Source organism: Agrilus planipennis, unplaced genomic scaffold (assembly GCF_000699045.2).
Source record: "Agrilus planipennis isolate EAB-ADULT unplaced genomic scaffold, Apla_2.0 scaffold92, whole genome shotgun sequence".
NCBI lineage: Eukaryota > Metazoa > Arthropoda > Insecta > Coleoptera > Buprestidae > Agrilus > Agrilus planipennis.
The window spans coordinates 447,236-472,005 of NW_020438900.1; the positions used below are offsets into that span (position 1 = coordinate 447,236).

The 24,770-nt window shown below is 34.7% G+C and overlaps 1 protein-coding gene across 1 annotated transcript in view; it reads right to left on the reverse strand.

Moving 5' to 3' along the window:
* LOC108734988 overlaps positions 1–24,770 on the reverse strand; it is a 103,859-nt gene that overhangs the window by 10,342 nt on the left and 68,747 nt on the right. The window contains exon 2 of the mRNA XM_018466768.2: positions 13,246–13,406. Coding sequence (XP_018322270.1) covers positions 13,246–13,406 — 161 coding nt within the window. The remainder of the gene's footprint in view (positions 1–13,245; positions 13,407–24,770) is intronic.

The following is a 24,770-nucleotide window of genomic DNA, read 5'->3' on the forward strand; positions in this document are numbered from 1 at the left end:
GCCGGAAGGTAGGGCGGAAGGCCCTCTTCAGCCTGCTTTCAGGAATCGTGGGAATGGGTGGGTGGTGGTTCGGGTGAGAAAGTTGAGACGGACGAAATAAAGACAGAAGAGAATGAAATATTATCTGTGGAATATTACTGCCTCAGCATTTGCCTAAGTGGTCCAAGGAAACCACAGAAAAACTTGGACCAAGTCAGACGGACCCGGAATCGAACCGGCGTCCTCCCGAATGCTAAGCAATGGTCTAAAACTGGAATAACCTCTACCACTCCCGTTTCTGCCTCTAATATGCCTCTGACTAGATCTTTATGCATAAGAAGGTGTCCTACCAGCCTATCTCGCCTATTTCTTACTGACTTCCATAGTCCTCTCCTCTATTCTCCTATTCTTTCTAATACCTCTTCATTTCTAACCTTCTCTATCTACGGTAACGCCACATTTCGAACCTTTTCTTTAATGCAGTGCCCACCGTCAATGTTTCTCACCCGTACAGCGCCGCGATCCAAACATACACCTTTAACAATCTTTTTCGAATTTCGAAATTAACCGTTCGAGAGCATAGAAGTGACTTCTTTTTACTGAAGGCGACTCGACCCTGCGCTATCTTCTACTTTATATACCTACTACTCCTTCCGTCCTGACTTATCTGACTTCCTAGATACCTAAATCGGCCACTTTATATTCGCTCTTTTTCTACTTTTTCTACCCTTACATACCAGTATTTTTGTTTTAATTTTGTTTATTTTCATACAGTACTCTTTTCTCAATACCGTTTCCATTTTATTTAAAGCTATCTCTAACTCCTCCTAGCTATATGCTTTCGTAGAAGAAGTTGGTAAAAATGATGAATGACATTGATCGAATTATAGTGGCGTACCAAGGTCTTAATGGGTCCGAACGAGAACCTTTTGATGATCTCTCCCCATCTAATCTACTGTATCTGTCACGCGTGAGCTGTGTAGCCAGTCGTACGGCACTCTTTTTGAATAAACCAGGAATACCGAGACTTTTAATTTGATGTAGAGTTCATGTACTATCCTATTTTTCTATGTATAAGAATAATTAATATTTGCATCATAGAAATTAACTTATGTACCTTACTTTTCCTTATAAAAACTTTACAAAAGCTTTACGGTAAACAGTGGTATTAACAAAAAAAAAATATAGAAACAAGTAATTGGTTTCAGAAATGTAGCAGGTTAAGTTTATCGCCCTTCATTCAGAAAGTACGGCACTATTGACTTTTTTCTTTCGGTAATGCTCATTTTGATTAAACATTTTTGATATTATCTTAATGTTTTTCGGGTCGTTGACTACAAATTTGACACATGCTTTGCTCCTGAACTTTAGGGCTTGCAAAGACACGAAAAAAATGTAAGTACTATTTCTTTGGTCGTTCTTTCACAAACGTAATCAACAGAGTACCTAAATGTATTACCAGATTATGATTATTATTATTATTTCAAATAGGAAATCGATTTTCGCATGTATTCACCCCACCGAAGTCAAAAAGTAATTAAAAGTTAAAAATAACNTTATTATACGAAAAATGTCTTTCATTTCCACAAAAAAAAAACGAAATGACTTTCCGAACAACCCTATAGGTTATAACGGCCGAAATCAATGGTATCGTAGAATAATGATTATAGTTGAAGGACCGTGGTCTAAAAAAAACTGTTAAGTCCATTCATTACTGTGACTGAAGTCTTCAGCTGTCTGTCGCATTTGCCGACGAAACGTCTGGGCCTAACAGTTCATTTAGACCACGATCTTTTAGTCCAAACCATAATTTTATCCATCAGTGGTGTTGTGACGATTATTGTCTGTGATTGAATTGCTTATTAGGTTAGAATTGGGTTGGATTAGGTTTGGTTCAACCATGTAAACTAAACGATTAATTGAACTTAAGGCTTTCGTTCGATTGACTGTATGTAATCACAACGTTACAGTAGGTAAAAAAAAAACGAAAGAAATGAGTTTGTAGTACTCTTGTCCTTTCTTAAAATTACCTTAGTTTAGGCTAGGATTGAGTTAAGTTACGTTAGGTCGCCATAGTTGTAAGTTGAAATTTGCAGTTACAAGTCGAAAGTAGAAATTTTGAGTTGCAAGTCTAACTCTAACAAAAAAAGTATGTTTGGTCCTTCTACACCTTCGTACTTTCGGAATCTCCTCCATATCTTCTTCTTCCAATCGAAACATCTAAATCTAAAAATTCTTTGGGTTGCATGGGAATTAGTTTTTTCGATGATTTGGATATACCGCCTTTTATTAAATCAAATTTTTTAAGGGTTTTGATTTTAATCCCACAATTCTCCAGCGATAGAAATGAACATTCTAAAATTGTAAAATGTAGTTAAAAAATTAATTTTAACATTTCCACTAAATCCCTGATTACTCGTTCTTACAATCTTTCCTTATAGAAATAAAATTTTTCTAAATCAAATTCACTTAATAAAGTCAAAATTCTACAACTGTTTGTCAGCTTACATAGTGTGGATCAAATGTTTGTATTAATATTAACTTAGGCAAGGTAAAAAGGATAATATTGATAGTATGGAAAAACGGATAAAATTAAAATGTGTAACATACTGAATAAAAAGTTAAGTAAAATACGTAAAGCAAACAGAACAAAATATTTTCGTCAAACAAGAAAATAATATCAGACGAGCGTGTGTTTTGATTTTGAATATATTTCCGAAAATAGAAACTAACTGCTGCTTTATTGGCAGAATCTGGTACTTAATTCGGGGAAATTGTGAAACTTTTTGGGTATATATGTAGTTATTTAGGTGTAATATCTTCCAAACTCGTGCGTAACCCGAAATCCCAGACCTTTCAAGTAATTAATTAGTCAGTAAGTCGAAACGACATTTTCTTCAGCGTTACAAACACTAACAGTGATAATAATCAAATTATAAATACAATAAGGTTTGCATTCACCTTTTGTAACTAGTCGGTAAATGATGTAAAACTGTTTGAGCAAAATAATTTCACCAAGGACTAGTTTCAATGAAAAAGGGGTGAAATTAGTCATGTTTCGAAAAAAAAAAAAGTCTCATCGTTGATTGCCTAACCGAAAAACCAGTCTTAGTCCAAAATTTTTTTTAAGATTAAATTCAATTTCCCAAAAAGTTATTTTTTTACGTAAAATCTGCATTGTAATTTCTAAATCGTTCCCTCTATAATTTCACTGATCATTATGGTGAAAAATCGGTCGATAGTGTGTGAAGCGATGCGATTTAGAATTAAAATTTCGAAGGCCTCTATGTAAGCACTTAGTATATTAGCTATATTTCCAGAAACTTCCATTAATTANGGTCACTGTGAGCTCGAAACCGTTAGCACCATTGCTTCGAGTGGTCGAAATTCACTTTTGTGAACAATTTATTTAATCACATCCTTTGTATTAAAAATTGTTTGAAAAATTAAATTTAAAGGAATTGTTTGTAGGTATGCAACACATCGTACACTTCATCATAAGAAGTTGCTGATTCTAACTACGCAATACTACTTTACCCTGTGCTGACAGCAGTCATAATTTCTTTTATATATAATATTCAAAATTTTGAAAGTGTTGTGAATGAAACGGAAGTGTGTATCTATATATGTGAAAATTGATGAAGGATATGTAAAACATCCTTGTAAGTCCCCTCACTGTAATTTAGGTTGGTAAGTAGCACGTTGAGGAGCCATTTTGTCACTCAACTACATATTTGAATTTGTAACCGAAAAGGTAGAGTTCTATTGACAATACGACAACGTACATAGATGGTAGGAATGCTACAATTACAAGCCTCTTTGTGACGAAAACCTTTGTGCCTTCAGTAATTAAAATACAAAAGCCCGAACAAACCCGTGTAATTGAATCTGGGAAAATATGATTTTAACGTCCTAACCCACGTTGACAGCTAAATTGAAACAGAGAAAGAGGGGAAGAAATAAGAAAACGTAATCTCAGATTGCGAAATTAAGGACATGTCTCGTTCTAGGAATGACTAATTGTTTGTAAAATCGCAGTAGACTTTTGTAACCGACTCAATTCAGACTTTATCTACTTTTAGCCAAGGGCGGATGTAGATTTCTTTTAGGAGGTATATTTTTTTTAATTTTCCAATCTGTGTTGATATTTCTTTTAATTCGTTTTAAACACATTGTGAAATTTTTGTAGATAAATATTATTTTTATCTTTGAAAATTAACATTAGAAACTGTTACTGTGAAACTGAAAGAAACAATCGATAAATAACTTTTAAATTAATGTTTGTGATAGGTCAATATTAGAAATAAAATTAGTTTTCTCATTTTAAATTAAATTTTTGATTAATTACAATGAGATTGGGCCCACTATATCTCTTAAATAACTACCTTGATTACCCCATTAATTATTCAGAAATATTGTTTTGCACAGTAAGAGGAAACTTGCAAAATACTGATAGCAATATAAGGTAAGAATCCTACTTTTAATCCAATCATATTAGTAGTAGTGGAATGGATTCCTTCTAGTCATTATCTTTCCATTCATTTCAAAAGACAAACGAAACAATTCTGATTAGAATTATTTCCTCGTTTCTTTTTTTTTTGTTTGCATATTGTTCTAGAGAGAGAGTTTACAATAATTGAGCAAATAATACAACCCCCGATTGTTTCAATAAGAAAGACAAGGTAAAAGAAATTCCGGATCGTTTACGTGAACGCTGCAAATTTTACCGACGAACCGGATAATTGAGAAAATTGTTCACAACGAACGAAGGAAATTGAACAATCCCAAAGGTAATCGTTTTTACACTTTCTCGTTAACGACATCTTGTGAAAAGGAAATTCCTAATTTTTCCGCATCCTGCAACTGATAGCCGCTTATCTTCGACTTTAAACTGCAAACGTTAACTAGTATTGCAAATATTGGAATGAATGAAAAAATATAACATAAATAACGTCTGTTATTTCATTTAGAAAGTCGTTGATATTAGTCTGTAAATAGGTCAATCTGTCAAAAGAATAATCTTTTCGGAGTAGTTTCATCGAAATCCTTTTAGGGAATGCACTTAAAATTTGAGAAAGGCGAACACAACATTTTCGGGTCATATACCACACATACATTTTACAAATTTGACTAAAAGCATTGGTGTAATCTAATCATAAAAACATTTGGTATCGTTAAGGGGTTGTTGACTTAGCGGTTTTAAAACGTATCACAACTTCATTTAATAAATAATCTTAAAGGCGAGTTTCTAAAAATACAAGCAGAAGAAGATGAAGAAGAAGAAGAATCAGGCCTGTTAGTGATTCCCGCTTGTTCCCGAAGGCGTTACCCGGGATAGGAGCAATATTCCTGGGAAGTTCCAGCCAAAGCGGGTTCTCCTTCGTTCGGATTACGAACGTGGAAAGCATAAATTTTCCGAAATGAATGGGCTCACCCCCGCAAGAGACGCTGTGCCGCCGTCGCAGGGACGGAGGACAACGGCGCGGGGGCGGATGGTGCTATCGGCTACAACAACGAATCCTAGAAAAATAAATCGACGGTGACGTTTGCGTTCACTGTTGCCAACCCAACAACAAGAACAATTCACGTCATCAACATTAACCCTCTATATCCCAGTGCAATTACCAAGGCATCTCCTAATCACCAATTTGGACGTAATAGAAAGTTGAAAAAAAGGGTGTTTTTTTTAATTGTTATATTTAGCGAGGTATTCAATGGCAAATTGAACATTGAACGTTGTTAAGTTAGGAAATGTTTCATGAGTAGAACAAAGACAAAGTGAAAAGAGATAACCGAATAATAGTAAGCGGTGCAGAGGTTAGAGGTTGCTTAGGTATGCAAAATATCAAGATAATCAAGAATGTGAACTTACTTTAGAGTCCGATACTGACAACATGCTCAAATTCTGCTTGTCTACATCTCTAAAGTTATTCCTTTTTCTTCATTAGTGTCCGCTGCAACTGCTACCTGACATCTCTTTTCTATGTTTACGATATTCCCTACTTATACCTAACATCTGTCGTGAGTAAAAGTAGGCGTTCTGTCAGCAACCGCTCTAGTTTAGTTTAGTAAGTAAGTTAAAAGAAGAAAGTAAATGCGACAGTTTTATTAGAGACTATGCCAATTCTGAACATTCCAACTATACTGACGTCCTGTTGCTTATTAAAAAAAGGCGCGCTCCTGTTTTCTTCCCTCGTAAGAAATTAAAAATATTTAATGACGTAGAGAGTTTTATTTGTTCATGTGTTTTTTAGGATAAATTTTGAGTGACAGGTGGAAGAAAATTTGAAAGCATCGATGTTTAGTATTGAATCAATAATGTTTCTTGTAGCTGTTTCAAACTACAAAGGTGATGTATTAAAGTACCTTTAAGTGATTAATGGACTTCGTTTCCCGTTCTTCAACGCGACAGGTGTGTCTAAATACATCCCCAAAGTGTGGGAGGGAACAACTGGGTCTTATTTCGCGGAAAATGTAAATATTAACGACGATATTGATAAATGTAGAATACTGAAGTCTCGAATAATACATCAAGAAATCGTTTCTCACTAACTAACGTCAACATTAACTAATTCTCAATTCGATCACCTAAATGGTAAACAAGTTTTATTTATAACGACGTTGAGATATAACAACATCATCATTATCATAAGGTCGTCAGTCCTAAGACTGGTTGGACACGTACCTCCATTCTTTCCTATCCTGAGCTAAAATTCGCATTTCCCTAAAACTAGAACAGCACACATCCTTAACTATTTGCGAACAGTAATCTAATCTAGGTCTACCTTTACTCTTCCTAACTCCTGTTTCTGTCTCTAATATGTCTCTGACTAGACCTTCATGTCTAAAAAGCTGTCCTACCTACCTATCTCGTCTATTTTTGATTGACTTCCATAGAGTTCCGTTCAACGCCGCGCTCCAAACATACACATTTAACAACCTTTTTCGAATTTCTAAATTAACCGTTCGCGAGCATAGAAATGACTTCTTTTTATAATAGTTATATAGGAGGGTAGAAAAGGTTACAAATTGGAAGGTATTAACAAGACGACGAATAAAGGGTGGTATGAAAGTCAGTGAGGAAAAAGGTAGAAAAGATAGTAGAATATCTTCTGAGACATGGAGAGCTTGTTGAAGACTGTTGGGGAAGTGGAATGTACTTGTTTTAAGAAACTGGGAAAAGATTTGGGGCTATAGACTTAAAGGAAGAAGAAAACAATCTTTCACAATTTATGTTATTTCGTAGTTCTATAAATAATTTAAAGATTAAGAGTTCTGATAAATCTTTGCATGATTCTGTTCCTTAATGATTGTATACAAGTGATTGGTCACTTTAACCGGAGTGATTCAAACCAGTTAAGACTCATGACATAATTAATGGATTATCATTACATGCGGAGCTATTGTAAGAAAATCTCGCTGCATTTTCAACGTTTTATATTGTTCAAAAGAAACTACATTAATGTATGTCGGACATTGACATTGACATTTTGAAAACATCGCAATCAAACGAATAGCCGATTTAGGTAAATTCCGCACATTACCTTTTACGGGTAAAATTAGATGAAAGGTCGAGAGTGAAAATACTCCTTTGAACCACCACACTTCCCTCAACTGTATTCAACAAGTAGTTAGCTGCACCTATTCTCGGCAGCTACAATCAATTTTGTGGTTTTCCATTTACAAATAAAGAGATGAACGATATTTTTATAGAAAAAGAAACGATAATATTTTACTCAGTGCCGGCTCGTGATAGAGGACATCTGTAAATTTAAAAACAATATGAGAGGACGAATTGTTTTTTTTTACGTTCTAATAATTTCCACAAGAGAAAGATATCACACATTCTCCAATAAGATATTTCAATGATGATCATAATGAGCAGGTGTTCGATTAATTTGCGTCAACTATCAATGAAAACAAAGCTTAAAGTGTTAAAGTTATGTTCATGTAGTATCACGTGACTGCGGGAATATTAGAACCCATAAGAAACATAAGTTGAAATAACACCTTTACGTTACACGATTTGCTTAAGTATAGAATTTGAAAAAGGCAATCATAATTGAGCTTATTGGTCTTATAAAATTGTTTAATAAAATCTATTTTATGGTAACCGAACATTTACCACATTATGACTATGAAACGATTATTGCATTCTGCATTGCAGATCTTCAAGCAGGAACACAATGGCTTAACCGCACCGGGTGCAACAGGTCGCTTATGGTTACAAGTTCTCTTTGTTCTTGCTACAAAGTCACCAGACTAAATTAACCAACGATCAACGATAACATAAAAATAAAAGCGCCACAAATTCGTGGTGTATTCTTCAAAGTACGACAAACGAAAGAAAAACGAATATACATATTAAGTTTAACCTACAACAAGGGATGAAAATTAAAGGTCTGAAATTACCCCAGGGCGAACTCTTTCAAAAAAAAAAATCACCTGCCTATATCCAAAAGTTTTATTGAATAAACTTTTTTTTTTTAATGCAATACACAATAATGTCACTGGCTCTATATCGCTATAGGTATACCGTAAGCAGTAAGTGTCTGCAAAATTAGTTGGTTCTAAAGTACCTAAATAAGTAAGAAGGACCTTATTTAAAGAAATTACTACCACCCTACAACATGAACGCGGCGGAAAAGAAAAGGTTAGAAGCGTTCGAAATGTGTTGTTACAGGCAAATGATGAGGATACCGTGGGTAGAAAGGGTTAGAAATGAAGAGGTATTGGAAAGAATAGGAGAACAGAGGACTCTATGGAAGTCAATAAAAAATAGGCGAGATAGGTTGGTAGGACACCTTCTCAGGCATGAAGGTCTAGTCAGAAACATATTAGAGGCAGAAACAGGAGTTAGGAGGGGTAGAGGTAGGCCTAGATTAGATTACTCTTCGCAAATAGTTAAGGATGTGTGCTGTTCTAGTTTTAGGGAAATGCGCATTTTAGCTCAGGATAGGAAAGAATGGAGGTACGTGTCCAACCAGTCTTAGGACTGATGACCTTATGATGATGATGAAACATTAGGGATTGTATCTNGAGGACTCTATGGAAGAAAATAAAAAATAGGCGAGATAGGTTGGTAGGACACCTTCTCAGGCATGAAGGTCTAGTCAGAAACATATTAGAGGCAGAAACAGGAGTTAGGAGGGGTAGAGGTAGGCCTAGATTAGATTACTCTTCGCAAATAGTTAAGGATGTGTGCTGTTCTAGTTTTAGGGAAATGCGCATTTTAGCTCAGGATAGGAAAGAATGGAGGTACGTGTCCAACCAGTCTTAGGACTGATGACCTTATGATGATGATGAAACATTAGGGATTGTATCTAAATTTAGTGAGTGCTTTAATGAACATTTTAATTTAAAACTGGGTTAAAAATGCGCTATTATACAGTCAATGGCTTTTCCCGATGAAAAACGGAAATTTCCGCAAAATCGCCTGTCAAATGGTTTAATTGGCCGGTCAACTTCCACGATAGCGTGTTTTCTCTCCAGTATTTTTCCCCTAAACTGCCTACTAGACAGATATACATGAATATAGTGAATACGTTAAACCCTGGAATGCCATTAAAAAAACAAATTCATTGAACGTGGGCGATTACATACAAACAGCCCCTTGCTGTGCGACACACCACTCTGTTTTATCCAATTCAAATATTTGCTTCCATACACTATTTTTATTCACTGGCTTCTAGTTACTTTCGTGCATTAAAAAGTCAAGTAGCAAACAGTTCATCTGTCAACATTCCAACAATCGATTAGTAATAAAAATACAAAAAGGAATATACCTATGTATACGTATGTTGTGAATTTTCGATATTTCCCTGTAAATTCAAGCTTTAAATGACCATTTTACCCCGATAGCGGTCTGATTTTCAAAATTATCGCCCTAGTAGCATTGCTTATTCACTTGTAACTAAAGCCATCTAGTTTTCAGTAGACAAAGTAACGCTATATCCAGAAAACTGTGATCATGTTTACCGTTTATAACTTGGTAATTAATAAGCAGTTAGGCTTTGTTAAATCAAATACTTACCCGATTATTTGGTCTTTACTTTTTTTATAGAACTTTTATAAAAACAGCAAACAGGATTCACTTGTTTATACTCGTATGTATATTATTAATTAACGAAAGCGTTTCTGTTCATTTGCTCTTAATAGATGGTGAAGTATTATTCCTTGTAATTGCATTGTGTCCTGCATCCTTTGAGCAGTAGAGTCGTAGTATAAGCATCAAACTAACCACACTTCGAAAGCAATATTGTTGAGAAGGTCTAATAGTAGAACTTAGAAGGACAGCATAATGCTAATGAAAATTAAACTGAATATTCGTGCACTCACAGGCCCATTCAAATTAAAACATTTAATAATATATTACAGTGAGACCCTCGATCTCTGCATCTACTAGGTAGAATATAGCTATTGGCCGGTAAGGTCGATAATTGGTTATCTGTTTCAAACATAATTAGTAATTAATGAATAGATAATTGCAAAACCATTAAATTTATTTGGAACAAGAATAAATCACTGTTTTAAGCCTGTGAATTGTGTACTTTCAAATATAAATATGTACCTACATACGGCGATAAAACGTTTTTTTTTTAAATACGGTTTGGTATCTAGGTATTTATGAGAGAGTTTTGCCGGAAATTGAACATCAGCTCTATAGTATAGCTCGTTTCAAACGGTTAGAGATATACTCCTTCCCTTTACTTGGATTCTCCGTAGCAAAAATCCAAATTCACTCATATGTTATCTCGTTAAAACTATTTCTATCTAGCTCACGCCTGGTGTGTATTATTTCTATTCGCGCAGCTTTCCTCAAGGTCACATCTCTAACTGTTTCAAACGAGTTGCAATGACTTGGCTTGTAATATGAACCTGTTCCTTAACGACAATATAAAATAACCAGGTATCGTTGGATAGTGAGATCGTCAAGAGATTGTAGACTCAATAGACAATTGCTGATTTCGACTGAATTTTTTTTATTTGAGATTTTTTATGGGCTTTTGTATGGGTGAGTACAAAATACAAGAGATTTAAATAGACCGTTTTATTGATTCATCGGGTGTATAATTTTCTTTGACTAATGGACAACCAATTATACATATGTACAGAAGTGAAAGGTTTACTAATTTTGAACACTCATTAATGATTAATTCTTATATTCGAAATATCTATTCAAATTTTCCTTTCTCGCCTACATAATTAATTGACAACAGTATGTAATAGCTATAAATCATCACGGTATTACGATATACAATTCCATAAATACAATAGGATAACAATAAAAAGTAACAGTTAAAAATATTCGATTAAAAGTGGAACCCCTATATCCTTTATTAATTTAAATCATACGTTAAGAAGATATAGAGTTCAAAATTAAGGATTTGTAAGTATGTTCTTCATGAAAATCTTCTTAACTTTTGATCTTATTGATCCTTAAAACTATATAAAAAAAAAAAAAAATAAAAGTCATTGACATCAGGAATGTTCTGGGGATACATATTTCATTTGATTATTCATTATTGATGAAACGTCTACCATAGACAAAAGAATCCTCTACTTGGCATAAGTAATAAATAAATTGCCGAAAAGTTGGATATTTTAGTACTATTCAAATTAATTTAAAATGTGATGTTACAGGGAAATAATGAGGATACCGTAGATAGAAAAGGTTAGAAATGACGAGGTATTAGAGGGACTTGGAGACTTGGAGGACAGGCATGAGGGGATAGTTAGACATATTAGAAGAAGAAACATGAATTAAGATGAGTAGAGGTAGACCTAGATCAGATTACTGTTCATAAAAAGTTAAGGATTTGGGTAAAATTAGCTTCCATCCGATTATTTAATTCTAATCTTGCACCATTTCAGTCACCAATAAAAAAAATTTTCATAATATACGAACGATAATGAACATTCTCGTTGAATGAAGTAAATCCAAGAAGATAGGCGAAGTTCAGTTTTCAAGTGACTGGTCATTTAAACAATATGTCGCATCCAAATGAGCCGAGAAAGCCCGAAAACCTTTGGGACTGTTGTAAAGTCGCATAAAAACCGTCTCTTTGTTAATAAAACACTTATAGGCCGAAAAAGAAACACATCTGGTTGAAAGGATTCCAGAGTTCTTTCTTAAAGAAATACACTTTTGTTTTCTGTTATTTCTGTAGTAACTATATATATGTGTGTGTGAGAGGAATACCTAAAACAACAATACTTTTAAAATATTTTACAATATTTAGTTAATCCTCAGATATAAGAATATGAGGATTAGTTTGTGTTATAAATGCACACATACAAGCTTAGATTTCCACCTTTTTGTTAACCGAAAGCTGGCCCTGGAGGTGATTTGTGGCGATCATACATTTTACTTAAATTATTTTTTCAAAGAAACTAAGCTGTACTACTTAGTACGATTTAGATTTTGAAAAAACACTAAAAGATTAAAACTTCATAATAACGTTTTGTCTTTCGTGGTGTATCTGGTATTTCACTATTAGTATTTCTCATATTTGGTAGTACTACGAAATGGTATGAAAAAGCCCACAACGAACGTATAAATTCTACCTGCATACACAATAAGTCTACAAGGATCGGTGAATCCCGGAAAGTATGCAGGTCGAACCACCATCCTGTAGAATAAGTAAGCAATAAATCCGTTTATTCACCAACAGATGACAGACTACGTTTTTATTTCTTATTCCTATCAACTTTTCTTGTTAATGAAAAATCAGTTAAACCGCTGGAAAACCGGCCTGGCGGCAACCCTAATACACATTTATTGTGATGCTACCTGGTGGTGAATCCAAAAAAAAAAAAAAACTTTTGGGTGTTTCATTCCCACCAGCCAGTAATGCTGGTGGGCGGGCAGTCCCTCCGGACTACGCCGGAAGGTAGGGCGGAAGGCCCTCTTCAGCCTCCTTTCAGGAATCGTGGGAATGGGTGGGTGGTGGTTCGGGTGAGAAAGATGAAGCGGACGAATTGAAGACAGAAGAGAGTGAAAGATTATCTGTGGAGTATTACTGCCTCAGCATTTGCCTCTAAGTGGTCCAAGGAAACCACAGAAAAACTTGGACCGGCGTCCTCCCGAATGCTAAGCGTTTATTTAGTCCATTTAGTCTAGGCCATGCCGCTCGGTGGTGAATCCAAATGAATAGGTATATCTATAGTGTGGTTATTGCGAGATCGTTACCAATATCAGGTTGGGTTAGGTACAGCAGGAAGTATTTTGAAGCATTTAATTTTTGTAAAGGAATATGTACTCACCGTCTTATAATACATACAGGCTTGACGGTCTTCATCTTCTCCTGTGGGACAGTCTATGAAACCATTGCAAAGAACGTGATCGTCTATGCAGTGATACCGGCCTTGCCGGTCGGGGGTTGGGCAGGCGAACCTATCCATGCCGTCTGCGGCAGGGGGACACTCTGGAACAAGGAAGAAATATTTTTAATACGTGTTAACTAATTATAAGACATTTTACCTCCGGGCGAAACTAAATCTTTGGATATGGACGGCTGATATTTTGCACAAACGCTTTATTTATGATGTACACAAGAAATAAGGAAGGATATTTAAAAATTCAACCCTTAAGGGGGTGAAAATGTGTGGCATTCAGAACATTTTTGTTTGTAATCAGATTTACTTCAAACTTGGTCTTAATGCTCTTTGATATAATTAATCAAACGCTTAACGTATTTTAGAATTTTAGGGAGGAGACAAAGGGGTTGAAAGAGTTATGTTTAGCAAAGTGGGCAGGTTATTGTGCACTGATATTGTGTTAGACTTATAAAGTTATAAAGTTTTATTTAGTTGCTGATCATCCTGTTATCTTAACCTATGTATTTATATTACTACTATTACGTACATTATTATCAGATAATTGAAATCACGCCCACCTTCATTTATTTTTCAATATTTGCGATGATAATTTGCTGATACGTCTTACGAACAAGGGATCGAAAAAAAAAAAACAAGTCAAATTTACATTTCGATATAATTCGAGTCGAGTTTGTTTAGCATAATCGAAGCATAAAAAAGAGGAGTGGTTTTAGAATGGAAATTTAAAACATGTACATAGAAAAGTTGCATAATCAGGACCTTTTTGAAAAATACGATCTACACCGAGTTTTTTCTCTCGAACGAAGCTAATACACGTTATAACATAATAGAATTATTTTGTGGGGATCCATTTGCGGTTTTAGATTACTCAAGCCATTATGCTTTCACACATTGAATACATTTTTTTACTGGCGTATAAAACTTCAGTTATATGTAAATATTTACGTCTAAGTTGTGCAAAATCCCTTGAGGTTGATACCATCAGAGAATTCTTAGAGGACCTAGGGATAATAATAAAACTGGCAAGTACCCGAAAAAAAGAAAAACAAAATGAATTTATCGTAGCTTTCGTCAAAATACTTTCTCAAATTACACAAATAATGAAAATAATTCTAGATTAATTGACCGACTGTTTATTAAAAGTATCCATTGATTTGGAAACATAAAATATTTCATTGTTTCCTATAAAATAAGTTTAATAATATACCTCCAATATTGACTTTTGATATTCTTGTTGAAAAATTACTAACCAGAACTAGCACACAATAGTAATTTCCTCTTTATTTCCTGTTTTTAAGAGGAGGCCTGAAGGGCTAACGCTTTTTGTATGATTTCCTACCATATTTTAACTGTAATTCCTATTTTGATTTACCACATTTTTATATCTACTGTTCAAATAATTTTGATTCACAGGAATCGAGTCAGTTAAGAAAGTCCACACATGAAATACTTCAGTAGCAGTAAATACCGATTAGATGGCGATACTTGGATATCTTTAATTCATTTTTAAAAGGCTCAAAAGTCTGCCATTCATACTTGTAAATTAATAAACATTTATAATATGCATTCCTAGCAGTTAACCATTACGAGGTCTAATAACTTTTTGGTTTCCATTGTCAGATATTATCCATTAATTCTTATTTAGATCAGTAGTACAAAGTTGGTAAGTAGATTTAAATTATTTATTTAAAACTGTAAGCTACTTACCTACTGGGATAGTAGGTTAATTAGCGGCCGTTTAAATAGCGGAAAGAATAATAATAATGAGATGAGTCGTATTCAAGATCAAGAAGAAGCAAATAGTGCAGGGTGGTGAGGCGGTTTGGCGTCTTCACTCATTCTGTAATGGTTCTCTGCCGTTTTCTACGTTTCTGAATTATATAATAAGGTGTAGGCTATTTTTATTATTATATTGTTAAATTATATATTAATTATAGTTAAATTATTGTTTGTTTGTTTATTTGTTAGAAAAGAGATGTCAGGTAGGAATTACAGCGAACACCAATAAAGGAAAAGGAAATAACATTACACCAATTAATGTGTAACAGAAAGAGATTCAGAAAAACACAATTTGAGCATGTTGCCAGCATAGGACCGAAGAAAGTTCAACATTCTCAGGAATTTAGGAAAGCAAAAATGCTTGTTTAAAGATATAATTCCAACCAGGTAGCTTTAAAGCCAACCGTGATCTTTTCCGTAGGAGAATGTTAGCTTCCTCGGTATCGACAACAATGATATGGGACATTTCAAATGCATATTAGATTATCTTGGGTGATTAGTACAGTTCGTTTACTTAGTTGAATATTTCAAAATGGAGTTGACATAAAGTATTAGCATTCCTTGACAAAGGTCAGCAAAAATAAAAAATGGGCCGATAAGGGAATATTCCGCAAGTCAATTAAAATTTCAAGAAATAGTAAAGGAATTTTTCTATTAATATGAAAGCTTTCTAGAAGTAACGATTCCAACAGTTCAAATGCTCCATTTTATATTTTATTACCGAAAGTCGTGTCTATCTTCAGTCGCAATCAAATGAGTAACTTTGTCGAACATATGATTGAATAAAATAATTCGAAGTGGTCTGTATTCTGTCGAAACTGCCAGACGCGGATCGTGATTTCGATCGTTTTGGATCTCATCAGCGCGTCGCAGACAGCTCTGACAGAATACAGACCAACTTTTACCTGCTGTCTTAACAGCGCGTTTTAGAAAATACCACAAATGGCGCGGTAAACGCCATCTGTAGTACGATGCTACATTTTAGGATTACGTATGCTCCAACAAGGTCCATTTAAATATATGGATATCTACTTACTGAAACGAATCCCGGCGTAGCTAACCTCAACGTGATAGCCACGTTACTATGATCGAATAATGTAGCAATCGTACCACAGGTGGCGTTTACCGCGCCATTTGTGTCATTTTCTAGAACATATGATTGTTTAAATATAAGAATCTTTTACTTGAAATAGATAGTTATAACAAACGTGTGATTTAAAGATGTTTGGGTTTGGGAGGTATGTCAAAATGCTACAAGACGAATGAAAGTTTAGTAGAATGTTTGTCATTCAATTATAAGGTTTCTAATATGAAAGTTACAAATCGATTCACTAGTTACCGCAATCTAAAAAGACTGTAATTTTACACGTATATAATCTTTTAAAGATTCGTTGACCAAACTTATTTTTGTTAACAGAAAGAATGCTATCGGGCATTAAAAACTTTTATAATAATTAACTTGAACTCTCTCAAACTATCTAAATTTTCTTAGTGTAGATGCTATGTATTTACCTAATGGTATACTATAAAACCTAATTATTTACGAATTCCTAATTTTAAATACTTTTGTACATCCCAAACATCTTTAAAAATTGTCAGTGTAATTAAGATTACAAGAAAACGTGGACATTCAAATTTTTATGTTCATTATTTCTCAATCTAGTTATTTATTTGACCTGAAGGATAATTTTAATATAATCTACACAATACAATTTTCTGCTTCATTTTTAAATTGGTTTCGACACATTATTATGATATACATAAGTATTTATCAATTTATCATACCACGATGGATATTCTGTATAAATAAAAATTAATTAAAACGTATAATTGATGGAAAAAAAACGATAGCAATTAAAGGCCTTCGTCTGTTTAGAATTGATTCGATTTCTAGACACGCTGTAATACGTAATAAAGATGCATTCAAACGAAATGAAAAAAAAAAAACGGACAGACAGGCACACGAGTGATCCTATAAAGGTTTTGTATTTGAGACCTTTACAACAAGCCCTTTCATTTGATACCTATATCACACAGTACTGCCTGCAAAACTCTTTTTTAATTTTCTATTGATCCCCTTCAAAAATGACCCGTATTTACGTTATGCGTCTGTGTTTCGGTCACAGAAATTCATATGTGTATTAAATTTCAACCTAATCAGTCCAGTACATTCATAGCAAATTGACTGTGACAGACGCACAGACAGACACATTCGGACGTGCGGAACCCTAAAAACAAAACCTTTTCAATTCTTTTCACCTAAAATAAATGTTAAGGTTACCTGTTTGTTTACATTAAATATATTTATAGTGTTTGGGGTTGGTCACCAGCCATTAGCTACGTGCACGGAAAACAAATGATATTACGTTTCGTTTTTTTCGCGCGGTTTACCGCAAGATAAATTTTCTTGAGTTGCCCAGATAACCATTAATATTTTTGTGTTTACTCTTTCATAGCTTCCTTTGGAGAGGTTTTTGCGACCACAAATAACAAAAAAGAGTCCGTGTGGGCGTTCTGTACATCCCGACAGACGTAAACTCGTAAAAAAAGGATAATGGAATAATTCAGTTTAATTGGGACAAATGCTAGAATTCTTTACATTTGTTCATTCCCGGCAAATAAGATTGTACAAATCGTTAGCCTATTTTCAGAGCGTGTTCTTGTCTAAGGGAAAATACTAGGGAAATCAGAAGGACGCTGCCTTACTTACTACCACCAAGCACAATTAGTGCCGTATGTTAACTAAGTCATGTAGTTATACCAGCTGTCTTTAGTCTTATTGATTGTTGAAACCAATTTATACTTTTTCTAAATTAGATCATCCTAACTATACTTCATTTACTTTCTCTAGCGATTTGCCACTTCCAATGTCATGGATGCGCGTAAAAGCTCATTATACTTCCCATTCTTGTTCATTAAACATACTTTTTCATACAGTACCTGCCAAAACTTCTGTTCAATCATGAATAGTAGTGCGAGTCGAAAACAAGCGTTAAAGCCTTTAATATGTCTTCGAATATAAACAAACATCTCGTTGATATTTTCAGTAGTAAATGGTACCAATAACAGCACATTTGAGCATGCAATTGTAGTGGATAAAATGGTCAATTTTTCCGTGCAGTACTGTACGGATTATACGCTCCTCGCCGGTTAAGAGTTTGGCCGAAAGTTGTCTCCTTCCTTTTCTGGCCTAATGCTGTTCCTTTCTACTTTGCGCCGGTCAACCTGAAGGTCACATCGCTACAGAAACTAAACGAAGTATAATACACTTGCAGTTCTTCACGTTAAGCGGAGTTATTATAAGCGAATTTCACTGTATACTATAAGTAATAGATGGTTTCTAATCATTTACAAAAAATAATTCTGTAATTCTTGATAAATATGCAATTTTGGTCGTTCAAAAAGTTAAAATAGTTTTCTATTTTTAAGAAAACAGGAGTGAGGTGCCACTGTCATTAAAGTGTGTCTAAAGTTGCTATTTTTAGGCACTGGGCATTCAAGTACCTGCCTAGTTTAGATGAAACTGATAAAATGAATACGAGAACTAACTTTCGTGATTTATCTAGAAATTCCTTATTCAAAACGTAATCGGAGTTGGGTTTCCGGGTATAATTTGCTCTGTGGACTTAAAAAGACCACTCGGCTCTATTTTATGTGTGCCTTATTGACGTGGTAGTAGCGACTGTAGTCGGTCTCGGTAATATGTTTCACGAGTTGGAAAAGTTTTAAACTCGGAGAGCGCAGAGTTACAGTAAGACGGTGTAACTTCGACAATTCAACCAAAAGAACATAATTAATATGGCTGTGGTTGCACATGAGATTGAATTAGATGTGATGATAACGAAGTTTTTGGGGTGATAATCAGGCACAAATAGATAAAATAATACCAGTCCGCCGTAGAATACAAGAATTATCATCATCATCACATAAGGTCATCAGTCCTAAGACTGGTTGGACACGCACCTCCACTCTTTCCTATCCCGAGCTAATCTTCGCATTTCTCTAAAACTAGAAAAACCCATATCCCTAACTATTTCGGAACAGTAATCTAATGTAGGTCTACCTCTACCCCTCCTAAGTTCCGTTTCTGCCTCTAATATGTCTTTGACTTGACCTTCATGCCTGAGAAGGTGTCCTACTAACCTATCTCGCCTATTTCATATTGACTTTCTTAGTCCTCTGTTCCCTTACTCTTTTTAATACCTCTTCATTTCTAATCTTCTTTATCTACGGTATCCTCATCATTCGCCTGTAACACCACATTTCGAACGCTTGTAACCTTTTCTTTTTCGCCGCGACCGCTGTCCATGTTTCGCAGCCGTACAGCGTCGTGCTCCAAACATACACAACATATACAACAACCACTCGCGAACATAGAAGTGATTTCTTTTTATTGCAGGAGACTGACAATGACCAGCATATTCCGAAGACTCGCCCGTCCGCGCTGTACCTTTCTCTAAATGAACGAATAATATCTGCTTAATATTTTATTTCAGATGCCTAGTAATGCTGTAATGATAATTTTTTTTCCTTCAATCATTTTGGTAGACAGAATTGGAATTTCTAAAAGCTCGGTTGTCGTTTATTAGAGAACCATACGGAGGATTTTTGAGCTAAAATGGTACACATTATCAAGAAAGAAGAAAGTATCCGAAATACACCCAGGCACATCTTCAAAGTATACTTAGATGTAGCAAAGCTAAATGGTGAAGGTATTTTGTGAGGAACCATCATGTGATGGTAGTACATGATGAAAAGTATTTCACGCTATCACATTCTGAAATGAAAGATAATTATGGATTTTACTCCCTTGACATTGAAAACTGCACAAACGAAGTAAAATTCAAACCAAAAGAAAAAATTGAATACGAGGTATTAGTCCGATGCATTGAGATTTTAACGCCCTTTGTTGGCAATATTTGAAGATAAACTATAGACAGTAAGGTTTATACCCATATATGTTTACCGAAAAAACTTTTTATTATTATCAATTATGAGAACGATGATATAATATTTAGGCCTGACCTCTTTCGTGTCATTTTACCAGGCAATCTCGGGAATGACTGGAGTAGAAGAACTTTGGTCATTACTGTCTCATATGGTTTATGCAAACAATTGGAAGACCCAATATGGACAATAATTGCGAACACAAATTAGTTTTATGGATTGCTTTCTTGTCTTCAAAAGATGTTAAATTACCCATCAATACATAAAATTTAGTTCTTTTGCTGATTAAGCGTTGTTGTCAAAACATATTTCGTTAAATTATGACAATAGAAAGTGATTAATAAATAATTACTCTAACAATAGCTCACACAATGTTCTTAATTGTATTGAATGTAGGATTTCGGATTTCATATGTCCCTTATGTCCAAATCAATATTTTTAACGCAGTAGCTGTCGATAATAGCGTATCAAAAATTCATAAACCCTGTCTCGGTAGTGTAATTCAGTTAGTTGCGTTAGATGAACAATTGAGTTTACTCACTCTATGTAAATGGCCCAAAGCGTTAACACTCAGTACCTACCCCTTTGAGAACAGCAAACTTTTATTTTGTAAACACGAATCACTACATCTTTTTTAATTTATGTTGATCACAATAAATTATCGTGTACAGATAACATTTTATTGTTAGAATATCGAGAAGCATTACTTAAGACAGTTTTCACTAGTGATGAGCAAAATTGATCTTAGTCTTGGTCTTCGTCTTGCGACTATTATTTAGAAGTATCAGATTATACGCGAGACCAAGACTAGGACAGTCCTAGTCCTGGTCTTATTTTGCTCACAACTAGTTTTCACAATTCTTACTGGGTAAAGTGGTAGATACTAAAAGAAAACAAATGATACATAATACATAATACAGGAATGTTGGTGTTCCTAGTTTTAATGATAAGAAATACATTGAACTGACTCAGGAATCCAAAAAAAAAACGATTAGAGAATAGACCAATTGGACATAAGCAATTTATCGCTGAAGACTTAACATCTCCCCGAGATAAAAATGTTCAGTCTCTCAGAGTCTCTGAAAGCGAGACTCGAGTCTCCGTCTCTCATCGAGTCTCTTTGATGTTGCTGAGAAAGACTGTCGAGAGACTGTTAAAAAAACTGTTTAGCATCTCTAAACGAGAGACTCGAGTCGCTCACAGAGAGATCCTCATTTCGTATCCAGTCTCTGAATGAGAGACTCGAATCTCTCAATAAGTGGTGTCTCGATAGACATGGTTAAAATTATCTAAGTTTAACATATTTCAGAGATCCCAGTCTATCTACGAGAGACTCCAGTCTCTCAATTTTTCAATTGTATTCATTCAGTCTCTCTGTGAGTAACAGAGACTGTGAGAGATCCACAAAAACACCTAGGCAAGAACTGAGAGACTGTAAAAGACTGTGAGAGACGCTGAAAGACTCTGAGAGACTGAAAATTTTTGTCTAGGGTCACTGTTTATGAACTACCTTGGGCCAGCTAAAAGAAATATTTAATTGTTTTTTAGTTATTTAGTCACCCACTATTCTGCGGCGTCCCAATATCTACAAATGTTTATACATTCCTTTCTAAATTTTTGTGATCTCCCTAACAAGGTGATAAAATAGTAAGACGAAAAGCCAAAACATAAACAAGGCTGTAAAATTGTGTGTAGGTGTAAGAATGAAGAAAACTGGGCCGAACGGTTTTCTTTTGAAAGTTTCGTTTTGCTCGGTTGTATAGGTAGATAGTTTTGTTTACCAAAATGTAAACGACAAAAGGGGCTGAAATCGTAAATTGCGCCAGTGAACAACCATAATAATAATCATAACATTTCACCACCTACAAGTATTGTGATGCGAAAACCGGAATGCCATTTCGAAATAAAGACCGTATATTCGAAGATCGACCGTTACCACTAACTTCAATCTAATCCGGGCCCGTTCTTTCTCTGCAGAAAGTACCAATGAACTTATACGAGCTGTAAAACGGCTTTTGGCTTACGTGAACTTTACATTTTCGAACTTCTCTACGCAAAACTTTTAAAAAGCAAAGAAGAAATTCAAACTTCCCGTAAACACATATTTTCGTTTCTATTTCATGATACCTATACATAAGTATATAAATTTAACACTTAAACGACTTGGATTATGTGTTGATTGCAAATACTGAAATATTTTCGTATTCTGTGAGCTTTCAACGCTGAACAAAACAGTTTCAAACTAAACAGATTTTCCTGTTTTTTAAAGTACAGTTCGTAAAGCATACAGAACTTTTTACATTTCATATTTCAAAAATAGGAAAATACATAATGCTATTATGAATTATACTGCTATGTCCATCTTCGAGTGAATCGATTCCGTCGTGTCTGTCAATAAATTTCTCGAAATAGAATTAAAGTTTGTATTATTCAATCAACTGTTTTATGTTTTGTCGTTGCAAGTTGGACAAAGAAACAGATTTCACGCTTGCAGCGTAATATATGCCTCAAAAGGAGGTTAATATAAAACTTCAAATTCAATAAAATAGAATACGTTCATTTCAAAGTTTTACTTCGTGTCTGTGGGTAATTCTATTTGAATCATAAACCGGCTTGAAACCCTTTAGATCATCTATTTTCCTGATTTCAGTCATTAATCTACGAGCTTTGACCCCGTTTGATTCTGTAAGGGATCAACTTCTCGAAAAAGAGATTTAGAAAAGACCATAAATCTTACACGCCTACACGGAAATCGCCACAACGCCTCGACTGATAGAACTGAAAGGAACTTAATTTACAGTATGGCGTTCGGACGCCATATTGAACTTATACTAATTTATTCGTATTTGTGTATATGAAAACCGTAATGCATTTATTATAGTAATTGTTGATCAAATACTAAAACAAACATCTACTACAGCCTTAATACGATAATGTTTTTAATGTTTTCGTGTACAAAAATAGCCCATTAATAACCGGAAAAGCTCATAATATATGCATTAATGGCCCTTTATCGATCTCATAATTCAAATTGTCGTAAGCATCGTAAACCTCCAACTAACTGATTGTTCTCTCCAACAAAAATGAATGTGATATCTTCTCCAAATTACCTCGTGTACCTCGACACTGCTCTGGTTTAATTATTCATTAATTGTTAAACCAGAGTACCCCAAATAGTTGAAACTGATGCGAAACGGATTAATTATTTACCATATCCGGAGTCGAATCGTCAGTAACGCAAATGAAAAATTAACGGGACTGTACATTTAAGACAAACGGTGGGACAGGAAGGTTATTTATGACGTACGTTTTAATCGGCATTCTTATTGAAATGATAAGAAATTTATGAGCTACTATTTTTAAACAGAAACTAAGCACATTCGTTAATTTGTTTCAGACAAACATTAGGTCAAAATAAATCGTTAATGTACAAGGTGATTTACTTAAAAACAACCTCAAAAGATATTTAATGAGATTACTACCCAAAATTGAAGAGTTTATAAGCATTATAGATGTAATTTGTTTTAAAGATGGAAATTAGTACGCATATAAGAATGTTAATGATTCAAATCGATATAAAATTATATAATATTATCGCACGCCTTTGAGCTATTCGTTCGTTCAAACGCCAAGGGGTGAGGGTTATTGCAGCGTTGAGAATTTTATTTTCGCATTTTATTCAGCGACATCTTCCGCCAAATTGTATTGAATTTCGCTGTCAGTTACCAAGGAGTGGTGCAGCAAATATTTCTCTTGCTTGTGACGCAAACGCCTTTGTCGAAATTGAATAAACGGGCACCCCTAGGAATTTAAATCGGATTCCGTTAGGTTCTACCTACTGGGACGCACCTACTACTGTCAGTTTTTGTCACAAAAGGCAGTTTCAAGTCGTTGCCAACAACACCTTTGCTTCCAAAAACAAATAAAGATCACTAAAGAACGTAAATAAATACCTAAACTATATAATGTGTACGAGAAAGCGAACAATTGTAAATTTTTAAGCGTAATTTCTGAGTTGTACTTCTTCCATATTAATAAGAATTAAAGAATTAAGAATTAACCGTCCACTGAGACTATCAAGAAACGTCCAATTTTAATTCTTCTTGCTTATGAACAAGATTTCGTACAAAAACTTCAGTACGTACAGTTACCTTTAAGATAACTTAACCAACCAGATTTTCTAAGATGTCCTTAAACACTTTAATTATTAATTGATTAATTTTACTTAACATTTTGTGGTTTTATAGTTTTATTAGAGTTTGCTGGAAGTTCGGTTGTGTATACTTAAAGCATGCGTACTACAAATTTTAATTGCATGAAATAATAAGAATAAGCATCCCTAGCTGCATTTGCACCGAGTGGCATGATCTAGAGGTTTAGACCATTCTGGAGGACGTCGGTTCGATTTCGGGTTCGTCTGTCTTGGTCCAAGGTTTTCTGTGGTTTCCTTAGATCACTTAGGCAAATCCTGGGGCAGTAATATTCCACAGATAATCTTTCATTCTCTTCTGTCTTCATTTCGTCCGTCTCAACTTTCTCACCCGAACCACCACCCACCCATTCTCATGATTCCTGAAAGCAGGCTGAAGAGGGCCTTCCGCCCTACTTTCCGACGTAGTCCGAAGGGACTGCCCGCCCATTGCTGACTGGTGGGAATGAAACACCCAAAAGGTTTTTGTTGCATTTGCACAGAAACAATACAATTTACGCCAGTGAACAACCAT